This window comes from Orbicella franksi, chromosome 9 (genome assembly GCF_964199315.1).
Source record: "Orbicella franksi chromosome 9, jaOrbFran1.1, whole genome shotgun sequence".
NCBI classification, from domain to species: domain Eukaryota; kingdom Metazoa; phylum Cnidaria; class Anthozoa; order Scleractinia; family Merulinidae; genus Orbicella; species Orbicella franksi.
Window position 1 is genome coordinate 28,267,324 of NC_138153.1, and position 19,210 is coordinate 28,286,533.

Consider the following 19,210-nt stretch of genomic DNA (forward strand, 5'->3'; position numbering starts at 1 on the left):
CAAAATTAAAAGCTACACACCCATATATATTGTTGGGATAAAACGGCAAGTTGTATTCATGAATTAAATTTTAGCTAGTGTCAGTTAAAAATCCCGCAAAAATTTTCAAACGAAATAAAGTAACCAGTTTCATTGTTTGGCCCGTCTCACTTTCCCCCCAAATATTTATTCAACTTGCCTTAAAAACACGGACATATTGCGTGCTTTCAGTAAAACGCTAATAACAAAAATGTACCGACAAAGAAACTAAAAATGCCTGCCGCATACAAGCAACATCGAGAGGTTCTTTTCAAACTACAAAACCGCTCAAAACTAATAAGATAAAAATACTCTCCACGCAAAAATGATTTAAAAATTAGAATGTCGGAAACCTTTCAACGCGTTTTGAAAGAATTATTAAGGAGGTTGTTAACAAAACAATTATTGGCAACTGTTTCATAATCAGTACGAGTAAAAATATTGTCAATAAGTTTATAGCACCGGAAGCCTTTTAAAACAAAGATATCATGAGCTATCAAAACAAAACCATTTGTTACTTTCCTGATGTTCTTAAACATTTTCACATAATCCAAAGGCGACAGCTTACTCTAGGAATTCGGTCTTTGACAACAGTTCTCGTGATTTTCAGTTGCTCCGAATAATTTTTCCTTACATTTACATTCGTCCCCGGAGAAAGAATCTATGGCCGCACCCAAGACTTTAGAGCAGACTGATTAAAAAGACTTTTCTCGGGTTTGCAAGGAAGTTTATCCAAATGGGCATTACAGCTTACTTCACCTGTATCATTAAGAATATATTTTTACCGAGAACCCATCGGATATCCTTGCGAGAAAGAGAGCCGGCGACTTGCATTTTTTAATAAAAAGTAAAATAATTGTCCTTTACCAATAAGTCTTAGGTAACGTAACGGGAATTCCACCACTAACAACTGGGGAATCCAAATGCATGGGTTTTACGTCTAGCTCTTGAGCAATCTATTTATCCAGTGGAAATCTTTGTTACATTTGGAGTTACAGAACTAAATCTTTTTTTGTCAAGCAAAAATATATAAGAAGAGAACTGAAATAAGGACGCGGGAATTTAAAAATTTTTAAGCTGTTTAGCGATGAAACTTAAAATATTCATTTGACCTTGGGGGAGATTCGAAATTAAAAGCATCCCCAACAGAGGAAGATTGGAAAATAAACAGCTATAAACGCACACCGCCAGACAGTTAATAATTTCGTAGTCAATGTAGCCAGATCAACATGTAGGAATGTTTTTTCACGTGTATGTTGTTCGTATTCTAAAAGGCAACCGCCCCTCAAAAACGCATAAATTATGCGGCCTATGGGGAATAAATAAGAGTGTGTCTTGCAGTCTTTATCAGTACTTGAAGAGAGTATTTGATACTGCGTATTCATCCACCGTCTCAAGTTCCAATTTTCAAGCTAAGGTAGGACATCAAACTATGCTTCAGTATTTTGAGTTAAACAGAGGCCTTTGAAAGAAGCCTGACGTGCTGAATAAGCTTTGGGTTAGGTCGTTGAGGGTTAAGGGAGCTACGTCACGGTTGCGCACCTTGAAAATGTTAGCCTAAATTTTTTCAATTTTGTCGTTTGTAATCCATGTTAATCTGCTCCATCCTTAACGATCTTCGTTCGTTCATGGTATATTATTATCTTTTTGGTGTTTCTCTATCTTAGTAAACCACTATTTTCAGGTTCCCTATAATTTAAATAATATTTTGTACGTGGTCGAAATAACTCAAAATACCGTGACTGAGCTTCTTTAAATCATAAGAAGCTATAAGAACTTTGTACATTTGTTTTCTCTCCTAATTCCTGTTTTTTTGTTTTGTTTTTTTTTTCTATTGCAGTGAGATAATTATGTACACCAAAGTTGCCTGCCTGTTGTTCATCATTTTGGGGGCCCTTACCGTACAGGGTGCAGTCTCCGGAAACAAGAGGATGAACCCCTTACACGCCAGGCAGTTGGCTGGGTGTGAGTGTCTCATTGTTCCATTTGACGACAACCGCACGTTGTTCAAATTGTACTTTTTAACTGATTTGTGAACATATTCATTAGACTGAACTACCATTCTTAGGTTGTTCTTGGAGCATGACTCGTTGTTTGCTAGCAAAGAAACGATCATTTTTTGTTTTTGTTTACAGTTTGCATGCCCGGTTGGCCAGTACTTTGCCTCCCGGAGAACGAGGAATGCCCAACTCTATATGAACCATGCCGCGACATGGTATGCTTGCACAACCGTCGTTGCTGCTGCAGGTATGGATTCTTAGCGGGGAATTATTTATTTTATTTGTTAACTTGTCAATACTTCAATCCCGTATTTACATCTGTTGTTATTGCTTGTTTTTTTTTTTACAATAACTACATTACACCGTTTTTGTAATAAAAACTAGCGATAAAAACTGCGAGTTAAAAATACAAAATTAGCATAAATGTTTCTATCAGTGGAAGATAGTTAAAAATGTGACGTCAAAAATTAAAGTTAAATTAAAACTTTATACACAAGGATACATAAACTAAAGCCCAGTCCAGACTACGTCGGAGGAATTTGAAAACGCAGCTTTATTTCTACGGTCAGGCCTACCGTCCACACAAACCCTTCACGAAAACGGAGCTTTTCGAAAACAGTGACGTCATGTTATCATGTGACCTCCCTACCCTAGTTTTCCTCAAACACAAATCCAAAATGACCGGTGATTGTTGCTTTTTCAAAATTGTCCGGAGTAGTGCGGACTAAAAACATTTAATGCAGTTTGAGGTGAAAACGGCGTTTTCAAATTTCTCCGGCGTAGTGCGTCGGAACCTAAATAACTCACATCTATTTTACGAGATGGAATAGACTGATCTGAAGGCTGGCCTGCTCTGTTAAAAAAATGAAGTCCATTTATAATCAGTATTATATAATCTAACGGGTTCCAACCTTCTGCTACTTTTCAAAGCTCCTCGCTCCTCGCAATGTTATGTTATGAATAATGTTTAACCCCGAGTTATCATAAACATCTTTTCTTTTCCCAGGCCTAGGATTCCGTGAATTGCAGCAGTGACGTCTCGACAATGGAATGACGGTTTTAACTTAGTATTAAAATGATAATTGGGAAAATAAAAGTCGAGGAATTAAGTTAGTAAATGCGGAATGCGGGGTTGGGATTCTGGTAAATATGGGTAATCTGAGAACTTCAAAAATGTAATACGGAGGATAAATAAAGGCTGAATCATTCAATAACGTTTCTCCTGTCTCTATCCTTCGTTGTGAGGGGGTGGGGGAGGGGGCATCCCGTACCCTGCTCTCCCGCTTCCCTTACCTTTATCTCCCGACTCCCGCTTTTGTCCGTCTTGCTACCCTCAGTGATATCTAGGAACTTTGTAGAACCGAGATCATCTAGAAAAGCTTTTAAGGGTCGATAGTTTTGATTTGAGAATTTTCACAACGTCATAGGAAAGCCAAATTATCGGCACGCAATGCATGCACAAGCGGCGACGTTTAACTACCAATTCTAGTATTCTGGCTAGAGAATTGGAAAATAAACAAACAAACGGATGCTTCAACGTAAATAGAAGTAACTGAAGGTAAAACCTGTCATCGTTATGTGTAGAGTGAGGTGAATTGCAGAGAATAAAACAGGAGTAAAAAAATAATGCACATTGTCGCGGTGGGAGGGACAAAAATCCTTTCTGTTGTTCCATGCAGTTGATATATAGCGGTTGTAATTCAATGTAATAAAGTCACCAAAAGAAGAAATTTGTCTCCCATAACTTTTAATTATTATCTATTTAGCCATGTTTGCAGCCTTAAGGATCAATTCAGAAGAGTTTCAAGTCAAAAAACATTGCACATTGCAGTGATGGGAGGGAGAAAAATCCTTTCTGTTGTTCCATGCAGTTGATATTGGTTGTAATTCAATGTCATGAAGTCAAATCTCCTAAATATAGTACCAAAAGAAGTAATTTGTCTCCCCTAACTTAATTATCATCTATTTATCCATGTTTGCAGCCTTAAGGATCCATTCAGCAGAGTTTCAAGTCATAGCCATAATGGTAAAAAAAAACACATAATTCACAAGCAGCTTAGAGAAATATCAATAATTATATGTTCCAATGCACTATAAAGGGGAAGGTGGCCAGTGGTCTAGTAAATATTGTCAAACAATTTGTTTCGGAAGGAGTTTTCTGTATTCAGTTCAATACTCAAGCATGATTTCCTGTAAAGTTTTATTCTTAAAAGACACAAAAACGCATTTCACCGAAACATATATGAGAAATATAGCCCCCATGTGAGAATTTAATGAAAGTACCATGATAATTATTATTAAATGAGTTGTATTATACGGTACGTGTGTTTAACCTGTTTTAAACAATTCATTGCATGTCTTACCATACTTAACTTTAACATTAAGGTATACTATACCAGTCAGCCAGGGAAAGCTGTCACAACTATGGTTGTCTATGTACATACCGTAAACTTCCGAAAGTATAGTAACGACCCCCCGAAAGTAGGGACCCTCCGAAAGTAACGTTAAAAAATTGTGGCCACTAATTATAGATTTCGAAAGTAGTGACCCCCCGAAAGTAGCGAGCCCTTTGAAAGTAGGAGCCCAGCACCACCCCTCTCCCACCGAGAATAATGAGACCGAGGTTCAGCAGAATATTTATTTTTCCAATCAATAGTCAGGCGAAGGTTGCGTATGGTAACTTGATTTAAGGCACTCTATAACAAATCTATCGTTTATGCCACGGAGCGTTGTGAAATGTCCATTCGTGCTTCGTTAGTTCATGTTGCGCCGTGTTAACAAAAAAAACGTAAAACTTTCATCAAGTAACAGGAACGCACTTACAGGAGCTTTTCTTTAAATTAGTATAACTCTATATCATATTCTTCAAATTTAAATTGAAAACTCGACCAACGCACTGAGATATTGTTATTACGGACTAACATAGGACTGCGTCATGAGGTAGAAACATTTTACAGTATCTGACTAGCTTTCCTGTCGACCACTGACAACACGGTCTAGACATGAAGACCTCACCCATGTGGCAGAAACATAGCAGAGTTCTAAAACTGGGGAAAATGATCCAACTCCTCTTGCATCTTAATATTCCCCAGTTTTGGATGCAACACATGACATGTTTAAACTAACTGCGCGCAAGAAATATTTGATGGATTATAAATTCACAGTAGGCTTTTTAATTTTTCTAACCTTTTTTATTATAAATAGTTATATATATTTTTAATGTTCCTGCACTTGAAGAAGGCCGAATGCTAGAACGTCCATTCACGGGAACAGTCAACAGTTTGTCTCTTCGTACCGTCATTTACACCTATCTAATTAGCATCATAAAAATTCTTGTTTTTCGGCCATTTCAATTTTAAGAGAAAGGGAAAACAAACTGTGGTCACAAACATAACAAACAGGTTTCGCATGGTATTAAACTTGACGTTTCGTATGTTACAACATACATCTTCAGAAGTGACGGTTACAAAATATGACACGATTTAAAAAGACTAAAATTAAAACGAGGTATTGGTAACTAGGTAGAAAACAATGAACAAAAGAAACTACATCCGGTGTGAATTAATAAAGAAAGAGAGTTTCACTACCGAAGCTCATTTGGGGCGGGTTTTAAGTCCCGTATTAACAATCTTTCCTTGATTTTACACTGTAAATCACATTGACCACTTGCTAGGATCTCAAAATGGTCCCATTTGCTGTTGTGACCAGTAGAAGTTGCATGATCAGCAACAGCGGAGGCGTGACCAACTTGAGTGAGAGCTTTGAAGTACTCCGTCTTTCTGTCAATATTATGACAATATTATGACCAGATCGATGGTGTCCCGGTGGGATCTTCATTAGGCCCTGTCTTAGCTAACATTTTTATGTGTCATTTTGAGGAGAGCTGGTTGGCTAATAATCAGTCCCGACCGTCCATTTGGTTTAGATACGTGGATGACACTTTCTCCTTATTCGACAGTAAAGACACCGCTTCCAGATTTTTAGATTTTCTCAACAGCAGACATCCCAACATCAAATTCACCATGGCACTTGAAGAGAACCAAGAGATCCCATTCTTGGATGTTTGTATCAAGCGTGATCACAACACATTTTCAGCTACTGTACATCATAAAAAGACTTTCACTGGTCTTTACACCAAGTGGGACTCCTTTACTCCCAGAAAGTATAAGACCAATCTAATCCGAACACTTACCCATCGTTGCTTACGCATCTATTCAAAATTCACTTTATTGCAGTCGACTCTATCTGATCTTAAGAATTACTTGCTTCAAAATGGTAATCCGAGAGGCGTTATTAACTACAACGTTAATGATGTACTGAACAAACACAAGGACAGGCCTTCAGAACCTACTCTCACAGTTCCCCCAAAAAGATGTAATCTTTGTTTTACCTTATTTAGTTTTCCGATAATTTGCGAACCCATCTACCAGTTACATGAGATTTATTCTATGGGTTGCAAGGAAGGCCCGTCCAAGGTTACGAAAATTGCGAAAATCACAAAATTTACAAAAACTGCGAAATTTACGATAATTCGCCAGCCCATCTACGAGTTACACGAAATTTATTCACACTTGGAAAAATGCAGCACACTTGGAAAAATAAGGCGCACTTGAAAAAAATGGGTCACAGTTAAAAAAAATGAGGCACAGTTAACAAAATGCGGCACACTTGAAAACATGCGGCACACCTGTAAAAATGCAGTACACTGGGAAAAATACTGCAAATTGGAAAAATGCGGCACACCTGGAAAAATGCGGCACACTGGGAAAAATGCGGCACACTTGAAAAAATGCGGCACACTTGGCAAAATGCGGTACACTTGGAAAAATGTGGGACACTGGAAAAAATGCCGTATACTTGAAAAATTCGGGACACTTGGAAAAATACGGGACACTAGGAAAAATGCGGCACACTCAGGAAAATGCGCCACACTTGGAAAAATTCGCCACACTTGGAAAAATCCGGCGCACTGGGAAAAATGTGCTATACCTAAAAAATGCGGCAAACTTGGAAAATTGGGGCACGCTTAAAAAAATACGGGACACTAGAAAAAATGCGGAAGTTCCGAACACTCAAAAAAATGCACCACACTTGGTTAAATGAGGCACATTTGAAAAAAATGCGGCACACTTGAAAAAATACGGTACACTGGGAAAAATGCGGTATACTTGAAAAATGCGGCACACCTGAAAAAACGCGGGACAATTAAAAAAATACGGGACACTGGGAAAAATGCGCACACCTGGAAAAATGTGCCACACCTGGAGAAATGCGGCACACTGGGAAAAGTGCGGTGTACTTAAAAAATGAGGCGTACTTGGGAAAATGCGGCACATTTTAAAAAATACGGGACACTGGGAAAAATGTGGTATTCTTAAAAAATGCGGCACATTTGAAAAAATGAGGCACACTTAAAAAAAATACGGGACACTGGGAAAACTGCGGCACACTTCAATAAATGCGCAACACTTGGAAAAATGCGGCACACTTGAAAAAAATGCGGCACACTTGGAAAATTGCGGCACACTTGAAAAAATGCGGCACACTTGAAAAAATGCGGTATACTTAAAAAATGTCGAAAACTTGGAAAAAAGACGCACACTTAAAAAAATACGCGACCCTGGGAAAAGTTCGCCACACTTGGAAAAATGCAGCACACTTTGAAAAATGTGGCACACTTGGGAAAACGCCCCACACTTAGAAACATGCGTCAAACTTGAAAAAATGCGGCACACTTCAAACAAATGCGGCGCACTTGGAAAAATACAGCACACTTGGAAAAATGCGGCACACTGGAAAAAATGCGGTATATTTGAAAAATGGGCCTCCTTTGGAAAAATGCGGTACTCTTAGAAAAATACAGTACACTTGAAAAAAATGCGGCACAATTGGAAAAATGCAGCACACTTGGAAAAATGCGCCACAACTGGAACAATGCGGCACACTTGAAAAAAATGCGGCACATTTGGAAAAATACGGCACACTGGGAAAAATGCGGTATACTTGAAAAATGCGCCACACTTAGAAAAATGCGGCACACTTGAAAAAATAGCGGCACACCAGGAAAGATGAGGCACACTTGAAAAAATGCGGCACACTTGGAAAAATGCGGCACACTTGGCAAAATGCGGCACACTTGGAAAAATGCTGCACACTGGGAAAAATGCGGTATACTTAAAAAATGCGGCACACTTGGAAAAATGCGGCACACTAGCAAAAATGCGCCACACTCGGAAAAATGCGGCACACTTAAAAAAAATGCGCCACACTTGGAAAAATGCAGCATACTTAAAAAAGTACGGTACACTTGGAAAAATGCGGCACATTGGGAAAAATGCGGTATATATGAAAAATTCGCCTCCGTTGGAAAAATGCAGTACTCTTGGAAAGATGAAACACACTTGAATAAAATGTGGCACAATTGGAAAAATACAGCACACTTGGAAAAATGCGCCAACTCTTGAAAAATGCGGCACACTTGAAAAAAATGCGGCACATTTGGTAAAATACGGCACACTGGGAAAAATGCGGTATACTTGAAAAGTGCGGCACACTTGGCGAAATGCGGCACACTTGGAAAAATGCTGCACACTGGGAAAAATGCGGTATATTTAGAAAATGCGGAACAGTTAAAAAAATACGGGACACTGGAAAAATGCGGCACACTTAAAAAAAATGCGCCACACTTGGAAAAATGCGGCTCACTTGGAAAAGTGCGCCACACTTGGAAAAATGCGGCACATTTGAAAAAAATGCGGCACACTTGGAAAAATGCGCAACACTTGGAAAAATGCGGCACACTTAAAAAAAATGCGCTACACTTGGAAAAATAAGGCAGACTTGGAAAAGTTCGGCACACATGGAAAAATGCAGCACAATTCAAAAAATGCGCCAAACTTGAAAAAAGTGCGGCACACTTGGAAAAATGCGCCACACTTGAAAAAATGAAAAAAAAAAAAAAATATCGCCCAAGTTTTTTGAAATCGACCCAAAGTTGGTTAAAATCCGGTGTCGGCCACTTTCTAGTCACAAGGTGAGTTAAAGAGGGGCTATATTTCGGCCACACTGCTCATAACCAAGCCTTCAAAACTTTTTCCTCTCTCCATTTCACTGAAAACCAAAGTCTTCTCGAACTAGTTTCGACTCCATGGGACTCGGAAATATCGCCCAAGTTTCTGGAAATCGACCTGAAGTTGGTCAAAATCCGGTATCGGCGGCTTTCTAGTCACTAACTGAGTTAAATAGAGGCTATATTTCGGCCACACTGCTCATAACCAAGCCTTCCAAAATTTTTCCTCTGTCCATTTCACTGAAAACCAAAGTCTTCTCGAACTAGTTTCGACTCCATGGGACTCGGAAATATCGCCCAAGTTTCTGGAAATCGACCTGAAGTTGGTCAAAATCCGGTATCGGCGGCTTTCTAGTCACTAACTGAGTTAAATAGAGGCTATATTTCGGCCAGACTGCTCACAACCAAGCCTTCCAAAATTTTTCCTCTGTCCATTTCACTGAAAACCAAAGTCTTCTCGAACTAGTTTAGAGTCCCTGGGACTCGAAAATATCGCCCAAGTTTCTGGAAATTGGCCCGAAGTTGGTCAAAATCCAGTCTCGGCGACTTTCTAGTCACCAACTGAGTTAAATAGAGGCTATATTTCGGCCAGACTGCTCATAACCAAACCTTCAAGAATTTTTCCTTTGTCCATTTCACTGAAAAACAGTCTTCTTGAATTAGTTTAGGCCCAGTTCATACGTTGCATTTCTGCCGTGTCGAATTCAATTCAATTAAGTGCGGCAGAAATTCGACTGTGGATTCATACGTCGCACTTGTGTCGCACTTAATTCAGAATTTATACTGTCGGGTATGTCGGCCAGCGGAAAATGTTTTAAACGTAGAGTATTCAATGTGGCGGACGAAAATACTGAGCGACGAAGGACTTTAATTTTGCTAAAAATTGTCCGCCAATGGAACGAGAAGGAGAAGGCTGACAACGGAGCAGTATGTGTTGCAATATGTTCATGTTGCATTGGGTCGAGAATGGCCAAGTTTCTTCTTTTTCTTTGGCGGGAACACATTTACGCATGCTCAATACATTAACATAATGTATGCATTAGATTAGACAGGGCAAAAATTCGACGTCTGAATCGGTGTCGCATTTCTGTCGGATAATGCGACAAGACCAGTCGAACGTGCGGCAGAAATGCGGCAGCCGATTCAGACGTCGAATTTCTGTCGAATTTAATTCGTTGAATTGAATTCGACACGGCAGAAATGCGACGTATGAACCGGGCCTTAGAGTACCTAAGGCCCAGTTCATACGTCGCATTTCTGCCGTGTCGAATTCAATTCAATTAAGTGCGGCAGAAATGCGACTGTGGATTCATACGTCGCACTTGTGCCGCACTTAATTCAGAATTTATACTGTTGGGTATGTCGGCCAGCGGAAACGTAGAGTATTCAATATGGCGGACGAAAATACTGAGCGACGAAGGACTTTAATTTTGCGAAAAATTGTCCGCCAATGGAACGAGAAGGAGAAGGCTGACAACGAAGGAGTGTGTGTTGCAATGTGTTCAGGTTGCATTGGGTCGAGAATGGCCAAGTTTCTCCTTTTTCTTTGGCGGGAAAACATTTACGCATGCTCAGTAAATTAACATGATGTATGCATTAGATTCGACACGGCAGAAATTCGACGTCTGAATCGGTGTCGCACTTCTCTCGGATAACGCGACAAGACCAGTCGAACGTGAGGCAGAAATGTATATCGCCCAAGTGTTTAAAAATCAAACTAACGCTCGTCAAAATCACGCTGCGCGTAGCCCGGTCTCGGTGACTTCCTAGTCACTAAGTGAATTAAAGAGGGGCTGTATTTCGGCCACACTGCTCAAAACCAAGCCTTCAAAAATTTTTCCTCTGTCCCTTTCACTGAAAACCAAAGTCTTTTCGAATTAGTTTGGACTCCATGAAACTCGGAAATATCGCTAAAGTTCCTGGAAATCGACCTAAAGTTGGTCAAAATCACGATGCGCGTAGCCCGGTCTCGGCGACTTTCTAGTCACTACGTGAGTTAAAGAGGGGCTATATTTCGGCCAGACTGCTTATAACCAAGCCTTCAAAAATTTTTCCTCTGTCCATTTCACTGAAAACCAAAGTCTTTTCGAATTAGTTTAGAGTGCCCGGGACTCGGAAATATCGCCCAAGCTAATGGAAATCGACCCAAAGTTAATCAAAATCACGTTGCGCGTAGCCCGGTCTTGGAGACTTTCTCTGAGTCACCAAGGGGCTATATTTCAGCCAGACTGTTCATAACCAAGCCTTCAAAAATTTTTCCTCTGTCCATTTCACTGAAAACCAAAGTCCTCTCGAATTAGTTTAAAGTCCCTGGGACTCGGAAATATCGCCCATGTTCCTGGAAATCGACCTTAAGTTAGTCAAAATCACGCTGCGCGTAGCCCGGTCTCGGCGACTTTCTAGTCACTAACTGAATTAAAGAGGGACTATATTTCGGCCAAACTGCTCATAACCAAGCCTTCAAAAATTTTTCCTCTGTCCATTTCACTGAAAACCAAAGTCTTCTCGAATTAGTTTAGAGTCCCTGAGACTCGGAAATATCGCCCAAGCGACTTTCTAGTCACTTAGTGACTATATTTCGGCCAGACTGCTCATAACCAAGAGTTCAAATATCTTTTCTCTCTCCATTTCACTGAAAACCAAAGTCTTTTCGAATTAGTTTAGAGTTCCTGGGACTCGGAAATATTGCCCAATTTCCTGAAAATCGACGAAAAATTTCTCAAAATCACCCTGCGCGTAGCTCGGTCTCGGCGACTTTCTAGTCACTAACTGAGTTAATGAAGGGCTATATTTTGGCCAAACTGCTCATAACGAAGCGTTCAAAATTTTTCCACTGTCCATTTCACTGAAAACTAAAGTCCTCTCGAATTAGTTCAGAGTCCCTGGGACTCGGAAATAACGCCCAAAATCCTGGAAATCGACCCAAAGTTGGACATCTTCAAAAAGTCCATTAAGCATAGTTTGGGATTCCGACACCGAAATCGCGAGTGTCGCGCACCTCTAAACGCGCGAGAACTTACTAGAGAAAAAAAAAATTGATATGGGCGAGAATCTCTCAACCAAGCACTGTCCAAATCGATAGACTTCCACAAGTGAAATACACGAGTGTAGATTTTGGGGGGGGGGGGGGGGGGCTAAAAAAAGTATCTTTAAAAAGTTAGGTAGGCATTAAGTGGAATTCCCGTACCTAAAACGCGAGTGTGGCGCATCTCTAAACGCGCGAGAGCTTCCGAAAGAAAAGAAAGCTGACAGGCACTCTCCAAATCGATAGACTTCCACAAGTGAAATACGCGTGTGTAGATTTGGGGGAGGGCTAAAAGTAGCATCTTTAAAAAGTTAGGTAAGCACTGGTTAAGATCCCCGCACCTAAAACTCGAGTGTGGCGCATCTCTAAATGCGCGAGAACTTACTAAAGCAAAGAAAGTTGATATGCGCGAGAATCTCCAAGCCAAACGCTGTCCAAATCGATAGACTTCCACAAGTTAAATACACGTGTGTAGATTTGGAGAAGAGCTAAAAGTAGCATCTATAAAAAGTTAGGTAAGCATAGTTTGAGATGCCGACACCGAAATCGCGAGTGTAGCGCATCTCTAAACGCGCGGAAACACGCGAGAGGAAAAAAATATATAAATGACCGAGAATCTCCAACCCAAGAATTGTCTAAAGCGACAGACTACCACAAGTGAAATACTCGTGTGTAGATTTGAGAAAGGGTCAAATCTAGCACCTTTAAAAGGTCCAGTAAGCATAGTTTGAGATCCCGACACCAAAACCGCGAGTGTGGCGCATCTCCTAACGCGCGAGAACTTACTAGAGAAAAGAAAGTTGATATGGGCGAGAATCTCTTACCCAAGCACTGTCGAAATCAATAGACTTCCACAAGATAAATACACGTGTGCAGATTTGGGCTTTGGCTAAAAGTAGCATCTTTAAAAATTAGGTAAGCATTGGTTGGGATCCCCGCACCTAAAACGCGAGTGTGGCGCATCTCTAAACGCGCGAGAACTTACGAGAGAAAAGAAAGTTGATATGGGCGAGAATTTCTCACCCCGGCCTGAAACTAAAATCTCTTAAAATTTTTTATCAGTTTTGTGAAAATTGTAAAATTTACTCATTTGCTTACCATTTGAAAGAAGCTGAGGTGAGCTTGCCTTGACTGGAGATGGCATTGAAAAAGTAAACAAATCGTTAGCAAAGTGAGTTTAGTATATGGTACTTAAGCACCTACTGTGAACAGCTGAATTGCTGCTCATGCCACTGGCTATAACTACCGTCTATCGAAAAAGTTGTGTAGATGAGGTGCATGGCCCTTAATAAAACCCGTGGTGACGCAGTGGTGAGAGCGCTCGCCTCCCACCAATGTGTCCCGGGTTCGATTCCCGGACCCGACGTCATATGTGGGGTTGAGTTTGTTGTTGGTTCTCTTCCTTGCTCCGAGAGGTTTTTCTCCGGGTACTCCGGTTTTCCCCTCTCCTTAAAAACCGACATTTCCAAATTCCAATGCGATCCGGATTACTGTCAAGCACTTTATCATGAACCTCTGGCTCGGGTGATTGCGCAAGCACTCAATGTGTTTGGCATTAAATTTGCATTTACATTTTTTTTTCAAACCCATGTTTTTGTTTTCGTTTTTTTCCGTCTACCAGTTACTATCACCCAGTCCTGTCCAAATTAGCAGTCAAAGAACTCCATGTCAAGCCAAGCACTCACTGAGATCCATGGCAAAGATTTCCACTGCTTCCTCTCAGCCTTTTGATCGTGTCTTTGCAGTAAGTATTGTAATCCTACCTGTGAAGTTCTTGCAGGGGGATTCAGGGCTCGAAAAAAGTGTCATTAATTTGGTCATCTGGGACAAGTAACTTTTCATTCCCACTTGCTTAATGGGCGAGTGATCAGGCAAGTCATTTACCAACTACAACATTAAAAGAGCAAACTAATAAGACTTGACCAAGCCAAGCAAAATTTGAGAGCTACATGTCCCAAGGGTAAGATGGAATTCACAGGTTTTTTTTTAGCCCTGGGATTATTAGGAGTAAGTTCAAGTGTAAGTTTTTTTGTTTCTTTTTTTTTTGCATTTGCTCTGGGTGTTTTTTGTCTTCAGATTGACTGGTTTGTGTTTGATCTCAAAAACCACAAAATTAATTCTTATTTGATCTTGATGCTTAAACATTGTGTAAAAGGTTTATCAGATCTCTGCTGTGTTTCTTAGGTGAATGACATTTATAAAATAATTTGTGCGCTTTACAGTATGTTTGGCCTAACATTGCATGTTGTAAAGTAAAATGGCTATATAGCATAACAATGAGATGTCCATAAGTTGAGGTTGACTTTCTGTTAGTGATCATAAAGTACTGCACATTTTTTTTCAGAACCTTGTAAGTTCCTTGAGCTATGATTGTCCTCTTCTGCTAACAACACTAACAGCTCTTGGTGAGATTGCACTTTTGGCACCAACCCTGTTTGAGACTCAGAGATCTGCCATTGTGCGAGATTTTGTAGTCAAAGAACTACTGATGAAGGACAGGGTAAGTCAGCACATCAACATTGATGTCTTGATATTCAAGTAGTTGCAGTGAAGAACAGGCTTGCCACAGGTCAGGAAATGGTCAGGAAACAAAATTCTTTAAGGTCAGGGAAAGGTCAATGAATTTTGCTTTGAGTCAGGGCAAATTGACATTTTGAATTAAAGTCAGGGAAAATTGAAATTACATCACCATTAATTTAAATACCATCGAGGGTCGCAAGAAACATTTCAAGTCAGTGTGATTTCCTTAAAGAAGGTAAATTTATTGAAAACGTATCAGTCTCCTAAATGTATGGGTGGAAAGGATAGCTGTAAGGGGAGGCTGCAGGAGGCCGCTACTACATTTTAGAGATTTTTGTAGTTATTTGGTCAGTCAAATGCTATTTTTATTATTCTTTTTTTATTTTAAAACTAATGCCTGTGGCAATCATGAAGAATAAATACTTCATCACTGGCAACTTTGATTTCCATTACCAAACAATCCTTAAGGGCTTTGAAAAAACTTTTGAAGATTTCTTTGTCCGCTTGTAAGTCTACTGCACCAACTTAGGAAACCAGGTGTATATATTTCCGTTAGATGAAAATTGTATTTATTATTATAACTTCTCTGTTTGACAATAGAGTAATACTGAAATGAGAAGCTAGGTAACCTGTTGTCGACCTGTTTTCGTCCGGGATAGGGAGAGGCAGTCAGTTCTGATGAAAGTGAAAGTGCGTGGTGTGAAGTCAGAGATGTTACCCAAGAAACACAGGCAAAGGCGGGCATGGAAGATATGATTCTAGGGCTATCGTTAAGTTTTGAGTCACCCATTGCCTTGATCTTCACACGCGCAACAAACTTGTTACTCTGTGCGTTCTCGAATTGTATCAACAACTGGCAAGTTCACCTGTAACATCAAGGTGTTACGGGTTATGGCCCTTAATGACAGCCCTGGATACTCCATATGACATAACTATGGCAGTTTTAAGACTAAGGAGACCACGTCTCATTGTTAAAAATGTAAGACTTTGTAATGCAAAAGCTACTTTACTCTTATAATGCTGTTTGCTTTCACACTCTTTATTAGATCAAAGGTATACATCTACTAGTGAAGTGGTTGAGGGGCCGGGAAGTCAACCACAAGCCTTCAGCTCAGCCAGTGCTCAGATTGTTAGACAGTGTGCTTGCTCATAAAGGGGATCTGCAACAGCAGGAATGTGTAAGGTAGATGCTTGCTTGTAACTTGCATTAGTTGTCATGGAATGTGTGAAAAATTACAGGAGAAAATGTACAATTTTTGGATTGCATATAGCCTTGAAACAAAGTCAAGCAATCTTTGTCTTGTTCTAAGTCAAACCCTTGCTATTACAGTGTAACGAAGTGAAGAGGACTAATTGTAGTAACTCAATTTTCTTCCCATTTAAGTTCGGCTGATTGTTTAAGACTTCGTCTAGCTGCAGCTTGTGGAATCATCAAGATTGCTCAAGAACCTCATTATATTGAGTGTATAACGCTGGAGAACTTTCAGCGACTCTCACTGGTTATGCAGGTAAGGTGATGCAAGAGTATGATGTTTTGAACTGTGTATAATAAGACCCTTAGTGATATCTCACGTAATTGTGACAAGATAAGGTAAATGCTGTTTTACTTTAGAGAAAGAGCTGAAGAATTTTTTACCTCATTCAAGGCATGCTTGTGCGAGCAGCTGTACCAGATGCGAAGTTATCGACCTGTAGTTTGGTTTGTTTGTGACGCATGATGTTATCTGATGTATCTTTGAATGAAGACTTGAATGTTCAATTGAATGCAATTGATGTGTCTATGAAAACAAACGGCATTTTGAAAAGATTACAGTCAACCAAGTGCTGACTTATGATAATGAACAGTGACATGTACACTGAAATCTCTCCCTTGAATTGACCAATTTTGATATATTGAAATTCAGCCTAAAAACAATAGACCTCAGTACGAGGCTCTGGGGAATAACTACAGAGTTAGAGGAGTTTATTCCCCAGAGCCTCGTGCTAACGTCTATTGTGTTAGGCTGAATTTTAATATATCAAAATTGGTCTATCGAGTAGTTAAGTTGAGGACAGCTGGTCTGACTGAGAAGAATCCCGACGGGAACAGAGTCAAGTAATTACCTAGTGTCTTAGACACAATTTTTTTTTAACCTCTGTAACTGATTTAGCACAAGTGCTTACGGAGCCAAACATTCAAAAATAAACACATATTTCAAATTTAACATTACAAGGTTCAAAATCCCAACTGACAGGAGGTAGACCACTTGACTATGTTCAAAAACCAACTGAGGAGGTGAACTTACAGGTTTGTCCACTATCAAAAAGCGTCAACCAGTGGTCAGAATTGCCTGGACTGGCTGAGACCTGTGACCTACAAATTGTTAGTTCTGTTCTCTGGTGCATATTGTGAGCTTTTGGTTCTAAGTTGGTAATTTTATAAAGGTGGATTAGACAAAGGAATAACTTCAGTTTCTTTGGGTTACATTTCTGTGTGCTGTGTATACTCCTGAGCAAGGCATAAGGAAGGCGCCAATGTGTGTACAAACAATCTTGCAAGTAGTCTGTCATCAGACCCTCAGGATGTAGCTGAACAAACTCCATAGTTCTGGGAAATCTCTGAAGAGCGGAGAGATACTTGTGCTGTGCGGCCTTGCTTCACTCTGCTTGGCGACTCCCTGTTTGCCCCATAACCATTAGTGAGTCTTTTCAGTTGCAGTTACTATCTCGCAGGCTAAGAGCCAACAGTCTACTCATACTGTTATATTGTATACCACAGGAAAAGACTAATCTACTACCAGGTTATTCTCTAATCTTCCAGCAGACTATTGACTAGTCTACTAGCAGACTGGAGAGTAATTTGTCAAGTTGATGCACAATAGACATCCTGCTAACATCTTTGATGGTTTTCTGCTAAACGTTACATTAGTCATTGACTCACACTAAAATAGTTCCTCTTCAAAACAACGGAATGTTAATAGAACACTATTACTCTTCCATCCAAGGTTGCTGTTCTTCCCATCCCCACCATGCTCTCTCGCCTTAATTTTCCCACAGCCAGAATGCGGAAAACTCTCCACTCCTGTGAGGACACTTGCTACGTATGCTATGGTAAATTCTATCAGCGTTACCCTTTGGCTTTGGCTGAGAAGACTTTTCTTTTTTCAGCTGATAAAACTTACCTAGCCTGCAGACAGTCTAAACCGGGGATTTTGTGACACGTCCGGTTGCAACGCAGGCTAAACTTACCTTGACCTTGATTATTCTGGTGATCAAAAGAGAAAGAGGACATGCAATGGTCGTGGATAAACTGAGAGGGCTTTTTTTCAGATAGTTTTTTTAGGACTCTTGTTACGAAGTTCGGGACAAGTTTACAAAAAAGCTTCACAAAGCTGAAGATTTACTGAAACTTCCCTTGGAATATCTGGGGATATTTGCACTGGCAGCACCAGAACCTGTCAAAGAAAGAAAGAACCAGTTAAAGAACAAGATTCACATCCAAATTCTCATTACAGATTTTCATTCATGTTTTGTAATGAATCTTGGGGAAATCTGGGTTTTCATCAAGACTTGAGTTTTTCAGAGGATCAAACACTTATTTTTTTTGAAAATTGTTTTAAAAAGTAGGGAGAAGTTAGCAATTAGCGACTACTGGGAATTGGAAATTTGCTGCAAGTGACACTGTGTATGCCTTTAATTCTGAAGAATGATCCAAAACAAATATCTCATAATGGAGTAAAGCATTTTCATAGCAGACAGATGATAGGAATATAGAACTATCTTCAAAATACCGTAGGGTCATTACTATGCTGTGGTGTTTGGACTGAACTCGACTTTGTTTCAAACAACGTGCTTTGCAGGTTAGACAAATGATTACAAAGAATGTCAAGACCAGGCGAGATTATTTAAAGCAACACTCTGCAGCTCAAGGTGAGTTAAACAGACGCAGGCAGGCTGAGGTTGCCTAATTTACGAAGAAAGAGTTTACGCTCAAAGCCCAATGTTATAAATCTAAACTGGCAACTGAGTAAACATGACTAAGTTCCATGTTTGCTGCTAGATGAACACCAAACAGCCTACTTCTGATGCCAATTTCCACTGACTTAGCTCTGAGCAGCTAAATTCAAGTTTAATGCATGGGTTACTGACCAAGAATAAGGTCCAGATGGCGGGATGTTGCCCAAATTGTATTTATTTTCTGCGCATTTACGGAATGCGAAAATGGTGACGTTCATACCTAAAGACGGAACAAGAGAAACGGCTTGGTCAATAAAGGATTTATTCCATGGCGTAAAGAGCACCATAACCTTGCGGGACACATCAAAATATCCCGCGTGAACTAGGTAGCCCTCACAGGAGAAAAAAATGGTTCCAGTTATCTTGCCCTAAAAAAATACGGAACTTGTTCTGGAATATAGTGAAGTACAACTACTAAAACACATCTTTCTCCTGCTCAAGGCTTTACAAGTTAGTTATGTTCTTTCTTTGTTTTATTTCAGCTTGTTCACACTCTATTTTGCCAGAGTACGCTCTGCCCTGTGTTATCCACATGCTGGCTCATCATCCAGACTTCAAACAAGATGATCATGAGACTCTAGT

General features: G+C 40.0%; 2 protein-coding genes across 3 annotated transcripts in view; both read left to right on the forward strand.

Annotated features, from left to right (window-relative positions):
• Positions 1–1,338: 1,338 nt before the first annotated feature.
• LOC145496509 (small cysteine-rich protein 6-like) overlaps positions 1,339–19,210 on the forward strand; it is a 53,923-nt gene continuing 36,051 nt past the window's right edge. The window contains exons 1-4 of one of the 2 annotated variants that reach the window (XR_014050556.1): positions 1,339–1,435; positions 1,859–1,983; positions 2,154–2,265; positions 3,025–3,127. Coding sequence is in view for 1 of the 2 variants with exons in the window: in XM_081476203.1 (XP_081332329.1) it covers positions 1,869–1,983; positions 2,154–2,265; positions 3,025–3,040 (243 nt within the window). In the remaining variant the exon portion in view is untranslated. Of the gene's footprint in view, positions 1,436–1,858; positions 1,984–2,153; positions 2,266–3,024; positions 3,864–19,210 lie in introns of those variants that run through there. The other variant, XM_081476203.1, reaches the window with a different exon arrangement.
• LOC145496504 (sister chromatid cohesion protein PDS5 homolog A-B-like) lies at positions 12,684–18,538 on the forward strand. The gene is made up of 7 exons (XM_081476195.1): positions 12,684–13,856; positions 14,457–14,612; positions 15,292–15,369; positions 15,679–15,815; positions 16,017–16,140; positions 17,955–18,088; positions 18,472–18,538. The coding sequence occupies exons 1-7, from the start codon at positions 13,656–13,658 to the stop codon at positions 18,482–18,484; spliced, it is 843 nt and encodes a 280-aa protein (XP_081332321.1). The 5' UTR covers positions 12,684–13,655; the 3' UTR covers positions 18,485–18,538.

Excerpts from the sequence above, each read along its gene's own strand:
- LOC145496504 (XM_081476195.1), top strand. The coding sequence starts at position 13,656 with ATGTGTTTGGCATTAAATTTGCATTTACATTTTTTTTTCAAACCCATG. Across the intron at positions 14,613-15,291 it reads AACTACTGATGAAGGACAGG|GGAGAGGCAGTCAGTTCTGA; the intron begins GTAAGTCAGCAC and ends CGTCCGGGATAG. Across the intron at positions 15,370-15,678 it reads CCCAAGAAACACAGGCAAAG|ATCAAAGGTATACATCTACT; the intron begins GCGGGCATGGAA and ends ACTCTTTATTAG.